Source organism: Kwoniella dendrophila, chromosome 1, assembly GCF_036810415.1.
Source record: "Kwoniella dendrophila CBS 6074 chromosome 1, complete sequence".
NCBI lineage: Eukaryota > Fungi > Basidiomycota > Tremellomycetes > Tremellales > Cryptococcaceae > Kwoniella > Kwoniella dendrophila.
This window is the reverse complement of record NC_089476.1, coordinates 154,390-167,721: the sequence shown is the minus strand read 5'-3', so window position 1 is coordinate 167,721 and position 13,332 is coordinate 154,390. Positions and strand designations below refer to the sequence as shown.

Below are 13,332 nucleotides of genomic sequence, written 5' to 3'. Positions count from 1 at the left end.
CACAAAATACATATGCATGCAGAAGGAATGATTCTTGTAGTTGGCTCCTGTATGCTTTAGGAAACAAGTATTTACACATACCACAAAACAGATGGGGCATTCCATAAACATCCGGGTTCCTTATTACTGATTTGATCTGAAAGAAGCTTGATTTTTTCGCTTCCTCGCGATTTTGAGTCACTCTCTTAGTTCTGTTCTTAGGATTTCAAGCCACATTTCAGCTTGTGACCAGGTGAGTTCTACTGCACGTTTTAAGTGTTCCTATCTTATTTGCTATAGAACTAGACTTGCTACTGTTGGTAGCAGTTCAAGGAAAGGGGGTTGTCAGCAATTCAAAGGATTAGAAATGTTTCCTAATTAACATTACAAAACTGAAGATCCGTTTACACGACATGAAACGCGGCAATGATAAAAATGGCAGGGTACCTTTTCCTTCTTTTGTACGACACTCTTGATAAACTACCCTGAACCTCTTTCTACAAACCTTGTTGTCGGTATGAAGGTGAATAATTGTATTGAAGAAGTAGATTGAGTGGAGTATGTATGTCAAATCTCGGTCTTTTCTTGAAGGATATTGAGGACTCCATATGTGGTTCAAACAGACCATGTGAAGCTGTAGAGAACTGTTGTATACTGTTATTCTGCGACTCAAGAGATGTGATACCTATACAACGGTATTACAATTGTACAGCTACATCAGCAAGTACAGTAGCGGCTTTTTTTTTCCCTGAAAGAGATGAAAAACCCCTTTTTTTTATAAACTGAAAATCATATCATACACCCACCAAAAAGAAAATCATCACTTGTTAATCACTACTTGCTATAAATCTACTATAGATCATAACGTACTTGGTCGTTCTTTGTAGGCATATTAACAAATTGTAGTAAAAATATATACATGAACATCTCATTCAGCAAGCAAGAATCTTTGACAATAAGTTGAAACCATCATTCGCATATCGAAGAATAGACTTTTAGTTTTTGCTCTCTGGGAAAATTGAAAGAAAGAACCACCACAAATTCTCTAAGGAAAAGAAAAATTACCCGATTTGTTGGGCGTTTTAAGCTTTAATTATTGTTATTACTACTACTATTACAACAAATCTAGAACGTCACTTTTTAACTGTATAGCTAGTAAACTGGTTTTACAGTACACACACTAGATACTTGAAACAATCCTCTTTATCAATATAACCACCACCATAATATCATACGTCCATTTAGCATTATCTATAATCTTCAAGATAAGATATACCAAGGTTACTGAAGTTGTTCAGTTAGTCTTCGCGTACATTCGTTCCTAGTTAAAACAAGAAAGAAAAATACATAACGACAACTTACACCTACTTTTCGGAGGATTCGGAGCTTGACGTAGGTGGTTAGGTTATTTAGTCTATCTTTTACTCTTGGAATCACAAGCCAACATACATTACATTACACTACATTATTATCATACCATTATCATTTACACAAAGATATACAGCATAACATACATACATACTTCAGAATCATATCAACAAAAACTCGTATAATTAGATATAGCTATCACTTATTTGGATATAGGGTTTCAAGCGCGTTTTTTTCTAGTTACTAAATACGTAAAGATAGATATAGGAATTTAATATCAATTAACCTTGAAAACAACCTACCCCAAACTCCTCGTCCGTAGAGCGATTAAAGTTCATCTTCTTTTCATCTTATCTCATGCCCATTCACATCCAACTTCAATAGAAGATATACCATAAAATAGAATCAACTACTCGGGTGAAGATTAGAAATTAAAGGTAACGACAAGGCAACGTGATTTAATCAGTCAGGTCTGTGCGGATTATCTCAGTAGTTTAGTTATATGGGAACCTGGAATCTTCAACTATCCATTGGTACCTTAAACCTGTCAATTCGTCATCTATCTACAGTAAACGACCTTGATCAGCTCACATCACCATCTATCAGTCAAATTCAGCTTCCAACGCTCATCAGCAATTAGATCTGATTTTGAACGACCGACAAAAAATTCATTATCTCATCTACAGTATCATTTGGGAAAGGTCACTTTTTCACACCTCCTTTGAATCGGACTATATAATTGTCCGTGCTTCACTTTTAGATATAAGGACTACCTACATCTCACGGTACGACAAATCAGATCACCATATCACCCTCACCTATATAATAGTCTCTCTAACACACGCTCCCATCAACGTCAACATATAGTGAGCTTTCAACTTTCAATCTCCAATAAGGCTAGAAAGTCGTTATCAGGGAAATTCGCGTTTGTCTGTGTGTCCTCTCAATAATACACGAAAAAATCACACAATCAAGAGGGTCATTCACCCATCTTGTAACGATATCAATCATTGATCCATTAAAAAGAATCACCAAGATAGTGTCATACTTCACCCTGACCTGATCCGAAGCTAAGTCTAAGTCTAGTCGGTGCGCTATAAAAAAAACATAATCTTGAAACTTCTATTTGGAGCGGCTATAATACCGAAACGTGAACTTGAACGTGGATGAAAAAAGTAGATAGATACGCACGGCTTCGAAATTATCTGTAAGTTTGACTAGCCAGTCGCCAACAGTGCCGCTTAGACCTTCTTTGTTATTCATCCATTAATTTCTCATCGATCTTGTTTGAAATTGTTCAAAATCATCTGTTTTCGGTCTGACATTCTTACCTTAACTATCTCAGCTATATCCACATATATACATAGATCAGCCTATCATCATTCTCCAACGCCCCATCGCCAAACGTTTCAGGTTGAAGACCCGTAATCTCACTAGGCGATATCCGTGAGAACCACTTCTAACCTACACAAGACGCGCCAAAAACCAAAAAAGATACCATCAAGATATCACACTTCAAACACTTTCTGACCCCTTCAACTCATCTTTGCTAGATAGCTGAATTCAGCATTTCAGGAGGTAGGGTCAGAAGCGTACTGGTGTAGCAGCCAAGTGAAAGTGAATGGATATAGTCTCGATTTGTAAGTACTTGATTGATGTGTTGATGATTTCGAGAACATCAGCATCCTCGACGGTCTCACGTAATTCCACTTTTACCATTTCAACTCACGCCTTATGTTTGTATTGCGCCCATTCGCTGCCATTCATCCCATGCTCCTATTTCGCTGCTCCCATCAATTTACAATATACCACTTTGGTATACTGCTGTTTACCTTTACACACATTCATTATACGTCAAAAAGTCGAGATCAGCAGCTGACATTGATCTCAATTTACTATCAATGATATGTAGATCGACTATCCCATCACGAACATTATGGCTTTACCCCATCCTCCTCCTCCTAATCTCCATCCTGGACAAAATCCTCAACAAATACCTTACGGCCATATGCAAGGTGGACAAGGTGGACAACCTATTCCCGGTCAGCCAATGCATCAGCAACAAATGCAGATGCAAATGGCTGGTGTAGGTCAACCTCCGGGTCAACCATTCCCTCATCAATATTTTGTGAGACCACCTCCTCAAGTTAGTATGAATGCTGTTGCCATGTCCTCTCAACAAGCTGCCCAATTACAACCGCAACAACAACAACAACAACAAGCTGCTCACCAACAGCAACAGCAACAGCAACAGCAACAGCAACAGCAACAGCAACAGCAGCAAATGCAACAACAGAGGCAGCAACAGCTGACACAACAACAACAACAGCAACAACAGCTGGCTCAGCAGGCTGCCGCCGCTCAAGCTCAAGCTCAAGCTCAAGCTCAGGCTCAACAACAGCAGCAACAACAACAAAATCAACAACCTAGAGCTGTTGTTCCTCCATCACCCCATCACCCATCTCCTTCTCCTCATTTGGCTCATCAAGGATTCCCCGCAGGAGTACATCCTCAACATTATGCTCATCCACAAGCTCAACCTCCAGGCGCTCAACAAGGGATCCAACCGGGACCTTCACCTGGACCAGGTCAAATGAGACAACCACCTCCTCATCCACAAGCTATACGTCCTCCACCTCAACAACAGCAACAATCACAACCACAACCACAACCACAACCTGGTATGGCACCCCAGCATCAACACCCAGGATATCAACCTCATCCAGGTTTGGCCGGACCTTCTCCTCAACAAGGTCAACCACAGCAGCCTCCTCAACACCTAGCTCATCCACAACCGCAACAACCTAATCAACCACAGCCTGGTCTAAATGGAATGGCTGGGGGACAGCATATGCAACCTCCTCAACATGCTGCTATGGAACATCAGGACGCTTATGCAATGACTAGAGCTGGTAGTTCGGTACAAAGTCAAATGGGTCAACGGTCTTGGGATAGCGAGAGCATGTGAGTTTTACACGCTTTCTTAATTAACCAGCAGGACTAATCGTATTTCCTTAATTTACAGGCTCAAGTTGTATATCCATGATTACCTGATCAAACATAATTTTCCGGCTGCGGCTGCTCAATTTAACGCTGAAGCAGGATTAGCAGAACAAGGTGTACCAATCAATGTTAGAGAGGGTGTTTTACATGAATGGTGGTGTGTCTTCTGGGATGTGTTTAGTGGAGGAAAAGGAGCACAGGGAGCTATGAATCCAGCTGTGTACAATGAGGTGAGTAAAACATGAAACCATATCTAGTATAGTTCTTCGCTAATTTATATCATTCACTCGACCCAGTCAATGACCCGTCTGCGTAATATAAGGAATCAACAGCTTGGTATAGGACCAAGCGGATATATGCAGCAGCAACAACCACAACAACAACAGCCACAAGGTCAAGGTCAACCTCAAGCTGGTGCTCCCTCGCCATACGCTGGTGCTCCTCAACAAGGCCAGCCAATATCGTCCCAACAAATACTGAACATGCGACAACAAGCTCAGGCAGCGGCTCAAGCCAACGGCATGACTCAACAACAAGCAGCTCAAATGGTGCAACAGCAAATACAACAACAACAGCAGCAGCAGCAAGCTCAACAACATCAACAAGCCGCACATAATGCTATGATGCAACAACAGGCTGCTCAGCGTTTTGCTCAACCTGGTCCTTCTGCTGCTTCTCCTGTGCAAAGACCCCCTCAGCCCGGACATCTGATGTATCAAGGTCAACAGCCACAGCCACCACAGCATCAACAAGCTCAACAGCAACATCCTGGCGGATTACAACCGCCGAATGCACCTCCGGGCCCATCTCATTCACCCTTAGCGCCTTCTCCTCACATGATGCAACAACCCCATCCTAGCGTAATGCCGTCCCCTCATCAGAAAAATATGCGACCTCCTCCACCTAACATCAACGGTCAACAACCAGGAGGACCGAACCCAATGATGAGAACTTTGACACCACAACAGCAACATGTTATGGCAACTCAACAAGGACAACAACCTCAAGGTCAAGGACAACCTGCTGGACTCGGACAACCGCCACAGGGATATCTACTTCATCAACAAGGAAATGTAGCTAGTCCTGTCAATGGACCGATCGCACCACCACCTCATGGAGCACCTGCACAAATGACAGCGGCTCAACAACAACAAATGTTACAGACGCAAGCACATGTACAAGCAGCACAACAACGAGCTCAACATAGTTTAGCCGAGATTCAAGCTCAACAAGCTGTACAACATCAACACCAGCATCAGCAGCAGCAACAGCAGCAACAGCAACAACAACAGCAACAACAGCAAATTTTAGCTCAACAACAGGCTCAACGTGATCAACAAGCACAAAGGGATCAAGTATTCTTTAATCAACAACAGCAAATCCAAGCTACCGCTGCTCAAATGTGGGGTCATCTAGGTATTGGACCTATAAATGCACAAATTATGAGTCAAAGTGCTCATCAAGTCGGTTTAGGTGGTAAAAATCCCCAGGAGATGGATGATGCGGAAAAGGTTTGTTATATCCGCTTAAATTTCTGATTGTGTTTGTATACTAACTGGCATGTTTGTCTTAATGTTAGCAACGATTAATATCCCGTTACAGAATGACTATAGCTGAAAATCAGCGTAGAGCTATGATGGGTATTAATGGTCAACCTGCTCAACCTGGACAACCCGGTCAACAAGGACAACCTGGACAGCAACAGCAGCCGATGCAGCAGGGACAGCCTCAAACTCCCCAACAGCAACAACAGCATCAGCAATATCTAGCTCAACAGCAGCAGATGATGCAAGCTCAAGCACAAGGACAGGGTCAGGGTCAACCTCAAGGACAAGTAGGACAGGGACAACCACAGCAGATGCAAGGCCAAGGACCACACTCCAGAGTGACGAGTGGTGCAGTACAAAGGTAAGTCCTCAAAGAAGTTGATTTGGAAGGGAAGAATTAAGGCTGATTTACTCTTATATCTAGACCAAACGGAGTTTCCCAGGGCTTTGAAGGCGTAGCTATGCAGGAAAGTGATTCACACGCTTCCAATCCCGGTCCTCGCGGTGCCTCTCCACCTGAACGCAAGAGGATGCGTCGAAATTCTGGCTCAGCGGCACCAAGTCCTTTCACAGGTAACCAGAATGCTCAAACTCCCGTTAATTACAGTCAAGGTATGACACCGCAAGCTTCCGCGGGGAATACACCTCAACAGCAAGCTTTTGGTGGAATGATGGCTTCAAATGATGCTCAAGTGGGTGACCTAGCTTGCCGAATCTGATATTGCTGGGATATACTAATTCGACGTTTGGTGATTTGTTCAGCTTCAAGCAATGCGTCAACAACAGGAAGCTCGTATGGCGTACGAAAAGAAAATGCATCAAGATCAGGCTCAAGCTATGCGTCAATTAGCTAATGGATCTTTACCAGCTGGTTATCAACCTCATACACCTATTATGACAGGTACGACTATTGATGCTCCTTCACCTGCTCAAGCTCTTACAAACGCTCAGAATCAGCAACAACAACAGCAAGTACAAGCATCACCTAGAAATCCACCTCTGAATCAAATGAATAGAGATAGGAATTCAAGTAAAGGTGTTGCTGGAACGATGTTACCACCTCAAAGTCCTGCTATGACTACTCAAAGAACCACTACACCTAAACCTGGTGCAACAGCTCAAAATAAAACCGCTCAAACCCCTAAATCTGCCAAAGAGGAATTAATGGTGAGTCGTTCATTTTTGAGTAACAGCTGGATTTATGTGTAAGATACTAATCAAAACGTTAAATCTGAATAGCGAGATATAATTTCCACACCAAAGTCACAATCTTTGAATCCATCACCTAATACGTCCATAATCAATGTTACGGATACTGCATCTGTGCCTACTACCTCTACACATGGATTAACACCCTCACCACCTTCTGCATCAACCGCAACTCCAGTAACTGTAAATGGAAATTCAAGTTTCAGTAATACCAATAATAACGGTAGTAACAATAACAGTACCACTGATTTAACTTCAATGCCAGGTATGGATTTCGGTCTGATGGGTGGTAATAATAATGGTATGGGTGTTTTAGGTGGTTTAGAAGGTGGTGATTTTGATGCTTTAGCTGCATTTGGTGAAAATTTCGATTTTGGAATGTATTTAGCTGGTTTAGAAGAAGATGGTGATAATGGTGAAGTCGCTATTGTGTAGAAGTTGTTCAACTGAACCTTTTTTACCTTTTTGATTTTTTGTTTTTCGTTTTCGGAATTTTATACTTATCTCTTTGTTGTGATCTTTCATCCTTTTTTTCTTCCTTTTATCTCTCTCCATATTTTACCCTCAATTTGCTAATATATCATTATCTATATATACTCTGTTTCTCCTATGATACCACTAAATTATATTGTTTGTCTTTCTTATTAATTGTCTATTTCTCTTGCTTTTTCTACCAAATCTTGGGTTTTACATTTATCGTACTTTGCTTACAAAACCAGTCTGATAAACTTTCTATCAATCGATAACGTTTATACACATATTTGTATATATCTTATACATTCAGTTTCTTTACATCTTTTATATCATATCTAAACATCTATGCTTAATATTGATTTTAAAATTTGTAACATGTTTTTATAATAGTCTTAATAGTCTAAAAAGAATGAAAAATTGAATGGACTATGTATCTACAGATGTCTTTTACAGTCAAAGTAATCTGTGATGGTTTGTGTCAGACTACAGGCACTTTTAAGATCAAGTGATTGTGCCTTAGATGTCGATTGATCATCATTCATCAATCATCAATCATCAATCACCAATCATTGGTAACTACTGAGCACGTGCATGGCTAAGAATGTAGATTAATCGTTATAATAATTAACAAGGATGGGATCAATTCTTGGCGGACTCTTTTTTTGCCTCTTTCCTCTTTATCTTGCGTCAAGTCTACAGTTTATTCTTTTCGTTCTGGTATTTTGACGCCAGCTAACAAACGACTGCGCGAGTATATAGATATATATATATATAGCATGGACTGGGAAAATCTCAAGCTGAAATATAATGCAAGTCAAGTCATTCGTATAATTGATTTACTTTGTTATGATCGATCAATCAACTACTCAAGTCATATCAAGTAACAATCGCATATTCACAAAATGGCAATAACGCCACTGGAAGATGGTTCTGATAGATCCATAGATGCTAGATCAATCGTAACATTAATAACTTTTTTCATTGTTAGTGAGTAGATATATGCCCAGTCAATCATATGTGATATCCTCTAAAAAGTACAAACTAATAGAAATGTGTATTTGGCTCTTTACTATATTTGATCTGATTTTCCATAGATGCTTTGGTCATTTACCCAATACGAATACCTTTCCCATTAATCATCTCAAGAGGATGTGATAGTATACAGAAAAGAGTAAATTTTGAAATTCCATGTGAAAGGGAAGAAAAAGAATTACCCTCACGAACTACCTCTGTATATTCTTCTACCGAACCCGAAGGTATCGTCAATTCAGAACCCCAAGACCAAGTCCTTGATAACAGTAATAGTAATAGTAACGGTAACGGTGATGGACATGATGGGGCTATATCTGATAGTAATACAGAAAACATTACATCAGACGATAACGATAATAACGATCGAACTCTCACCAAAGCTGACAATCCTGCACCCAGACCGACAACTGCTAACGAAAATGATGCGAACAATGTACAATCTATAGATAGAACCAAAAAAGAAAAATCATCATCCCCAATACCATGCGCAAGAAGATGTAAATGTAAAAGATTATATTTCCCATTAGATTTAAGAACTGTACCTGTAATTGGCGTACTATTATTATTAGCCTCAACATGTACACCTCCTCCAGTGGTCAGAAGGGGTATAGTGGGAAGTGGTGGTGTTAAACCATATGATATAATGACTTTGTTTATTTGTTTTGTGAGTTGACTTTTTTTTCCTCATTGTGGTCAAAAAACCTGCGATTAGAATTATAATAATAAGTGCGATTCTAAATTCTCGAAATGAGAAAGATTTGATTTTTGAGCTAACACGAATATAATACGTCTTCATACACAGGCATATATATCAATTTCATTAGATTGTACAGGTACTTTAAGATATTTAGCATTTTTAATAGCATCAAAATCAACTAAAAAAGGAGGTGGATTAAAATTATATAATTCATTTTTCTTATTTTTTTCTATAATTGGTTTAATATTTGGGAATGATCCAATTATTTTAAGTGGTACACCATTTTTAGCATATTTTACTCAACATTCATCAATAAATCCACCAACAAGTTTTTTATTTACACATTTTTTTTTATCAAATTTAGTTTCAACTTTATTAGTTTCTTCAAATATAACAAATTTAGTTTTAACTTCTGCTTTTAAAATTTCTTTTTTAACTTATTCTGCTTGGTTAGCTTTACCTACTTTAATATCCCTTATTTCTTTATATCCTTTATTAAGATTTGGTGTATTTAAGAAAAAAGGTTTAATACCTAAAACTATTTATCCACCTAATATCAATCCAAAAGAAGCTTTAATAGATCCCTTTGGAGCTATTTATAATTCATCAATTTTCATTATAGCTATTATAGCTTTAATCGGTTTAAGTGCTGGTCATTTATTAGAAGGTACTGAAGGTGTTTGGACAGTAACTCTTCCTGCTGCTCTTTTAGTTTTGATAAGGGATTTGGTTAAAGATCAACTTGAAATTAGGCGAACCAGCGGAAAGAGAAAAGGAACTAAAATATGGAGTGAAAAGAATGAGATTAATCAAGGAAATTTTGCTCAAAATTCGAATGGTGACATGGCTAGAAATGGTATAAAGGACGAAAAAGTAAACGAATTCAAAGAGGTTATACCTTTCAATCCATTATCACCATTTACCAAAAATTTCCCAACAACTTCAATTATAATATCAAGATTACCTTGGGCTTTATTACCTTTTACATTTTCTTTTTTCATCTTAGTTGAAGGCTTACAGCATACAGGTTGGATAAAAGTTTTTGGCAATTGGTGGGGTAAATGGGAACCAATCGGTGGTGTTGCTGGTTCAGTTTGGTTAATGGGTATCTTAAGTATAATTGGATGTAATGTGAGTGTATTGATTTTTAGACCTTATATGACAATTCATCAAGATTTGAACATAGATGATCATGCTGCTCAATCGCAAATTCATTCTTCACGAAATAGTATTACTGAATATTGACTGATTCTTAATGTTTTCGCCTTGATGACAGATTTTCGGTACGAATATCGGAGCAACCATTTTATTAGCTCGTGTATTACAATATTGGGGTATGACTAGAACTGTTTCAGAACGTTCATTGTATGGAGCAGTATTTACGCTGGCTGTAGGAAGTAATTTCGGTGCTTATTCGTTTGTGTAAGTTAATTTTGCAAACCCCAAGGGAAAAAAATACATTTTTGCTAATAATGTGTATTTCGTAACATTGGGATATACAGATTTTCCGCATCTTTGGCTGGATTATTATGGAAATCAATTTTAGCTCAAAAAGGTATTCATATCAAATTGAGAGAATTCATCAAATGGAATTTTTGGCCAATATGTGTCACTATGTTAGTTGGTTGTTTAGTTGTAGCAGGTGAAGTTTGTGTGATATACAAAACTTAGAAGCTTAATAACCATTACTCTTTGGGTGAAAGCAATATACTAGTATAATAGATAGATAGAATGTATAATATAAGGAATGATACTGGTGCCGGATTTGAGATATCCGAAAGGAAACAGAATTGCAACTTGTGTTAACGCATTCTTATAATGTTTCCTGATGTGTGCAGGATTCTGTGGAAATATCACTTATTATATTATATACATGATACTTTGATATTGTCTATTTCACATCACATCATTAAAATCGATTGGTGTGCTTCGCATATTCTTTGTATGCAGATCCTTTAACGAAAACAACAGGAGTTGCTAATTCTGTCTTAGAGAGTGGAAGCGAGTCCCTGTGGTGGGGGAGCGATTTGTTCACCTTCAGGAGTCTATAGGAATGAGCCCATAATATCAGTATGTTATAACTCCTTCCTAAGATCATGCTTGAAAAAGTCAAAAGTCAATGATGTAGAACAAGTACTCACAACGTAACAACCGTGAAGACCACCATCAACTAAGAAGTCTGTTCCGTTGATATAAGATGAATCATCGGAAGCCACTATGGAATGACAAGTCGATATAAGTTATTGTCCATATCATATACGATGGATTACTCTCAAAATTCTCAGGCTTTTTTCTGTTCATTGTGAGTGAAGTAAGGTATTAGAGAAAAAGAAACTCCTACTTACAGAATACAACAGCTTTAGCTTGTTCGACAGCTTCACCGAATCGACCCATTGGATTATGAATCATTCTTCTATTCAATTTCTCAGGTGTATTAAGGAAATCCATAAGAAGTGGTGTTCGAATTGGACCTGGACAGAGTGAGTTGATTCTACGATAGACAAGGGTATTAGTTATTCTAGAATCATGAATTAAAAGCTATGGTTAAAAAAGGTCACAGTCACTGTACTCACCTGATACCTTCACGAGCATGTACCATAGCTAATTCACGTGTCATAGCGAGAACAGCACCTTTAGAAGCGGTATCTAGTAAACGAGGCGTAAGAACGTCAGCGCTGAATTTACTGATATGGTTTTTGGAAAAAGGGTGGCCTTGAGGATTAACTTACAAGCAAGTTGAGGTGTAGCTGCACCTAATTTAGCTACGAAAGAAGCGACATTTATAATTGAACCACCAACACCGAGACCTTTTTCAGGTTCGGCTTTGTTCTGTCAGGATAGGTTATTAGCAGAATATCTCAAAACCAGCGAAATTACTCATATAGGTTTTGTAGGTTTAAGCAATCTTGAAAGGCAGGAAGAAGAAGGTCGTGTGAGGTTTTTTTTTTTAGGATAGTCAATCACTTACATTTCTCATAGCTAAAATAGCATGTTTACAACCGTACCAAACACCTTTGACGTTAATGTTATGTGTGAGATCCCAAATTTTTTCTTCTGTATTTATAGCATTATCATCTTCTGGATGCATTATACCAGCGTTGTTGAACTGGGTTTGGAGTGGAGTGAGGAGAAAATCGGTTCAGTCAGTTTAAATCAACGTCTGTGTATGGCGAATATATATAAAGGGGTAGTAAAGAAGACAAAGAAGATGAGGTTGACAAGATAGGACAAGTTGAACTCACGATAACATCTAGTCTACCGAATTCTTGTACAGCTTTATCAACCATTTGCTTTACATCATCTTCTTTACTAACATCACATTTAACCGCTACTGCTTTTGCACCAGGAAATTTTTTGTTGATTTTTTCAGCAGCTTGCTCAACTGCTTGTAAATTGATATCAGAAATAACCAATCTTGCGCCTTCTGATGCGAATTGAGCGGCTGTTTCTAATCCGATACCACTGTTGAGATTGAACGGATCATATTAAAAATTGCGTACATTCAGCTTCACTTCCCTTGTCCCTGACAAACTGCATAAAGTATACTACTGTAGTAATAATTTCAGACTCACGATCCTGCTCCAGTAATTATACAAACCTATCGTGGTTATCTCATCAGCTTTTTTATTCCAGTATTGATTCAAATCGGTATGGTGATAAACATCGCTCAAAGCTCATTTAAACATAACTGAAAAGCAGGACAAGAACTCACTTTGTTATCAAGTCTAAGTCTAGCTGCCATTATGTATCGTCTATAATTGAAGTGTGTATCTATGAGTTGATCGATAACAATGAATTTGAAGAAAAGAATAATCAAGATTGATGATAAAAGTTCAACTTATATACGCGTCATGATAACTTGTAGATTTGGTGGATCCGAGTGGAATGTTCGGATATTCCTCAGACCACTTTAAGCGAACTTACTTGTCCATTTCATTATTTCATCTCCTTGACGACCTTATCTCTGTGACCCTGAACAATAACGACTGCGACGAGTCTTATCAATATATGTGAGTAGCGGGG

General features: G+C 38.6%; 3 protein-coding genes across 3 annotated transcripts; 2 read left to right on the top strand and 1 right to left on the bottom strand.

Annotated features, from left to right (window-relative positions):
- Positions 1 to 3,283: 3,283 nt before the first annotated feature.
- On the top strand, positions 3,284 to 7,541 carry L201_000068 (uncharacterized protein; the record flags this gene model as incomplete). Its single annotated transcript, XM_066215875.1, has 7 exons — positions 3,284 to 4,311; positions 4,373 to 4,580; positions 4,647 to 5,861; positions 5,930 to 6,258; positions 6,322 to 6,589; positions 6,660 to 7,064; positions 7,137 to 7,541. 7 exons carry the CDS (start codon positions 3,284 to 3,286, stop codon positions 7,539 to 7,541), a joined length of 3,858 nt encoding a protein of 1,285 aa, XP_066071972.1.
- A 941-nt stretch (positions 7,542 to 8,482) lies between these two features.
- Positions 8,483 to 10,980, top strand: L201_000067 (uncharacterized protein; the record flags this gene model as incomplete). Its single annotated transcript, XM_066215874.1, has 5 exons — positions 8,483 to 8,567; positions 8,675 to 9,276; positions 9,415 to 10,440; positions 10,586 to 10,731; positions 10,812 to 10,980. 5 exons carry the CDS (start codon positions 8,483 to 8,485, stop codon positions 10,978 to 10,980), a joined length of 2,028 nt encoding a protein of 675 aa, XP_066071971.1.
- A 317-nt stretch (positions 10,981 to 11,297) lies between these two features.
- Positions 11,298 to 13,051, bottom strand: L201_000066 (uncharacterized protein; the record flags this gene model as incomplete). The annotated part of the gene is made up of 9 exons (XM_066215873.1): positions 11,298 to 11,354; positions 11,451 to 11,524; positions 11,655 to 11,800; positions 11,883 to 11,955; positions 12,039 to 12,138; positions 12,278 to 12,415; positions 12,552 to 12,771; positions 12,882 to 12,907; positions 13,022 to 13,051. The coding sequence occupies 9 exons, from the start codon at positions 13,049 to 13,051 to the stop codon at positions 11,298 to 11,300; spliced, it is 864 nt and encodes a 287-aa protein (XP_066071970.1).
- Positions 13,052 to 13,332: the final 281 nt, after the last annotated feature.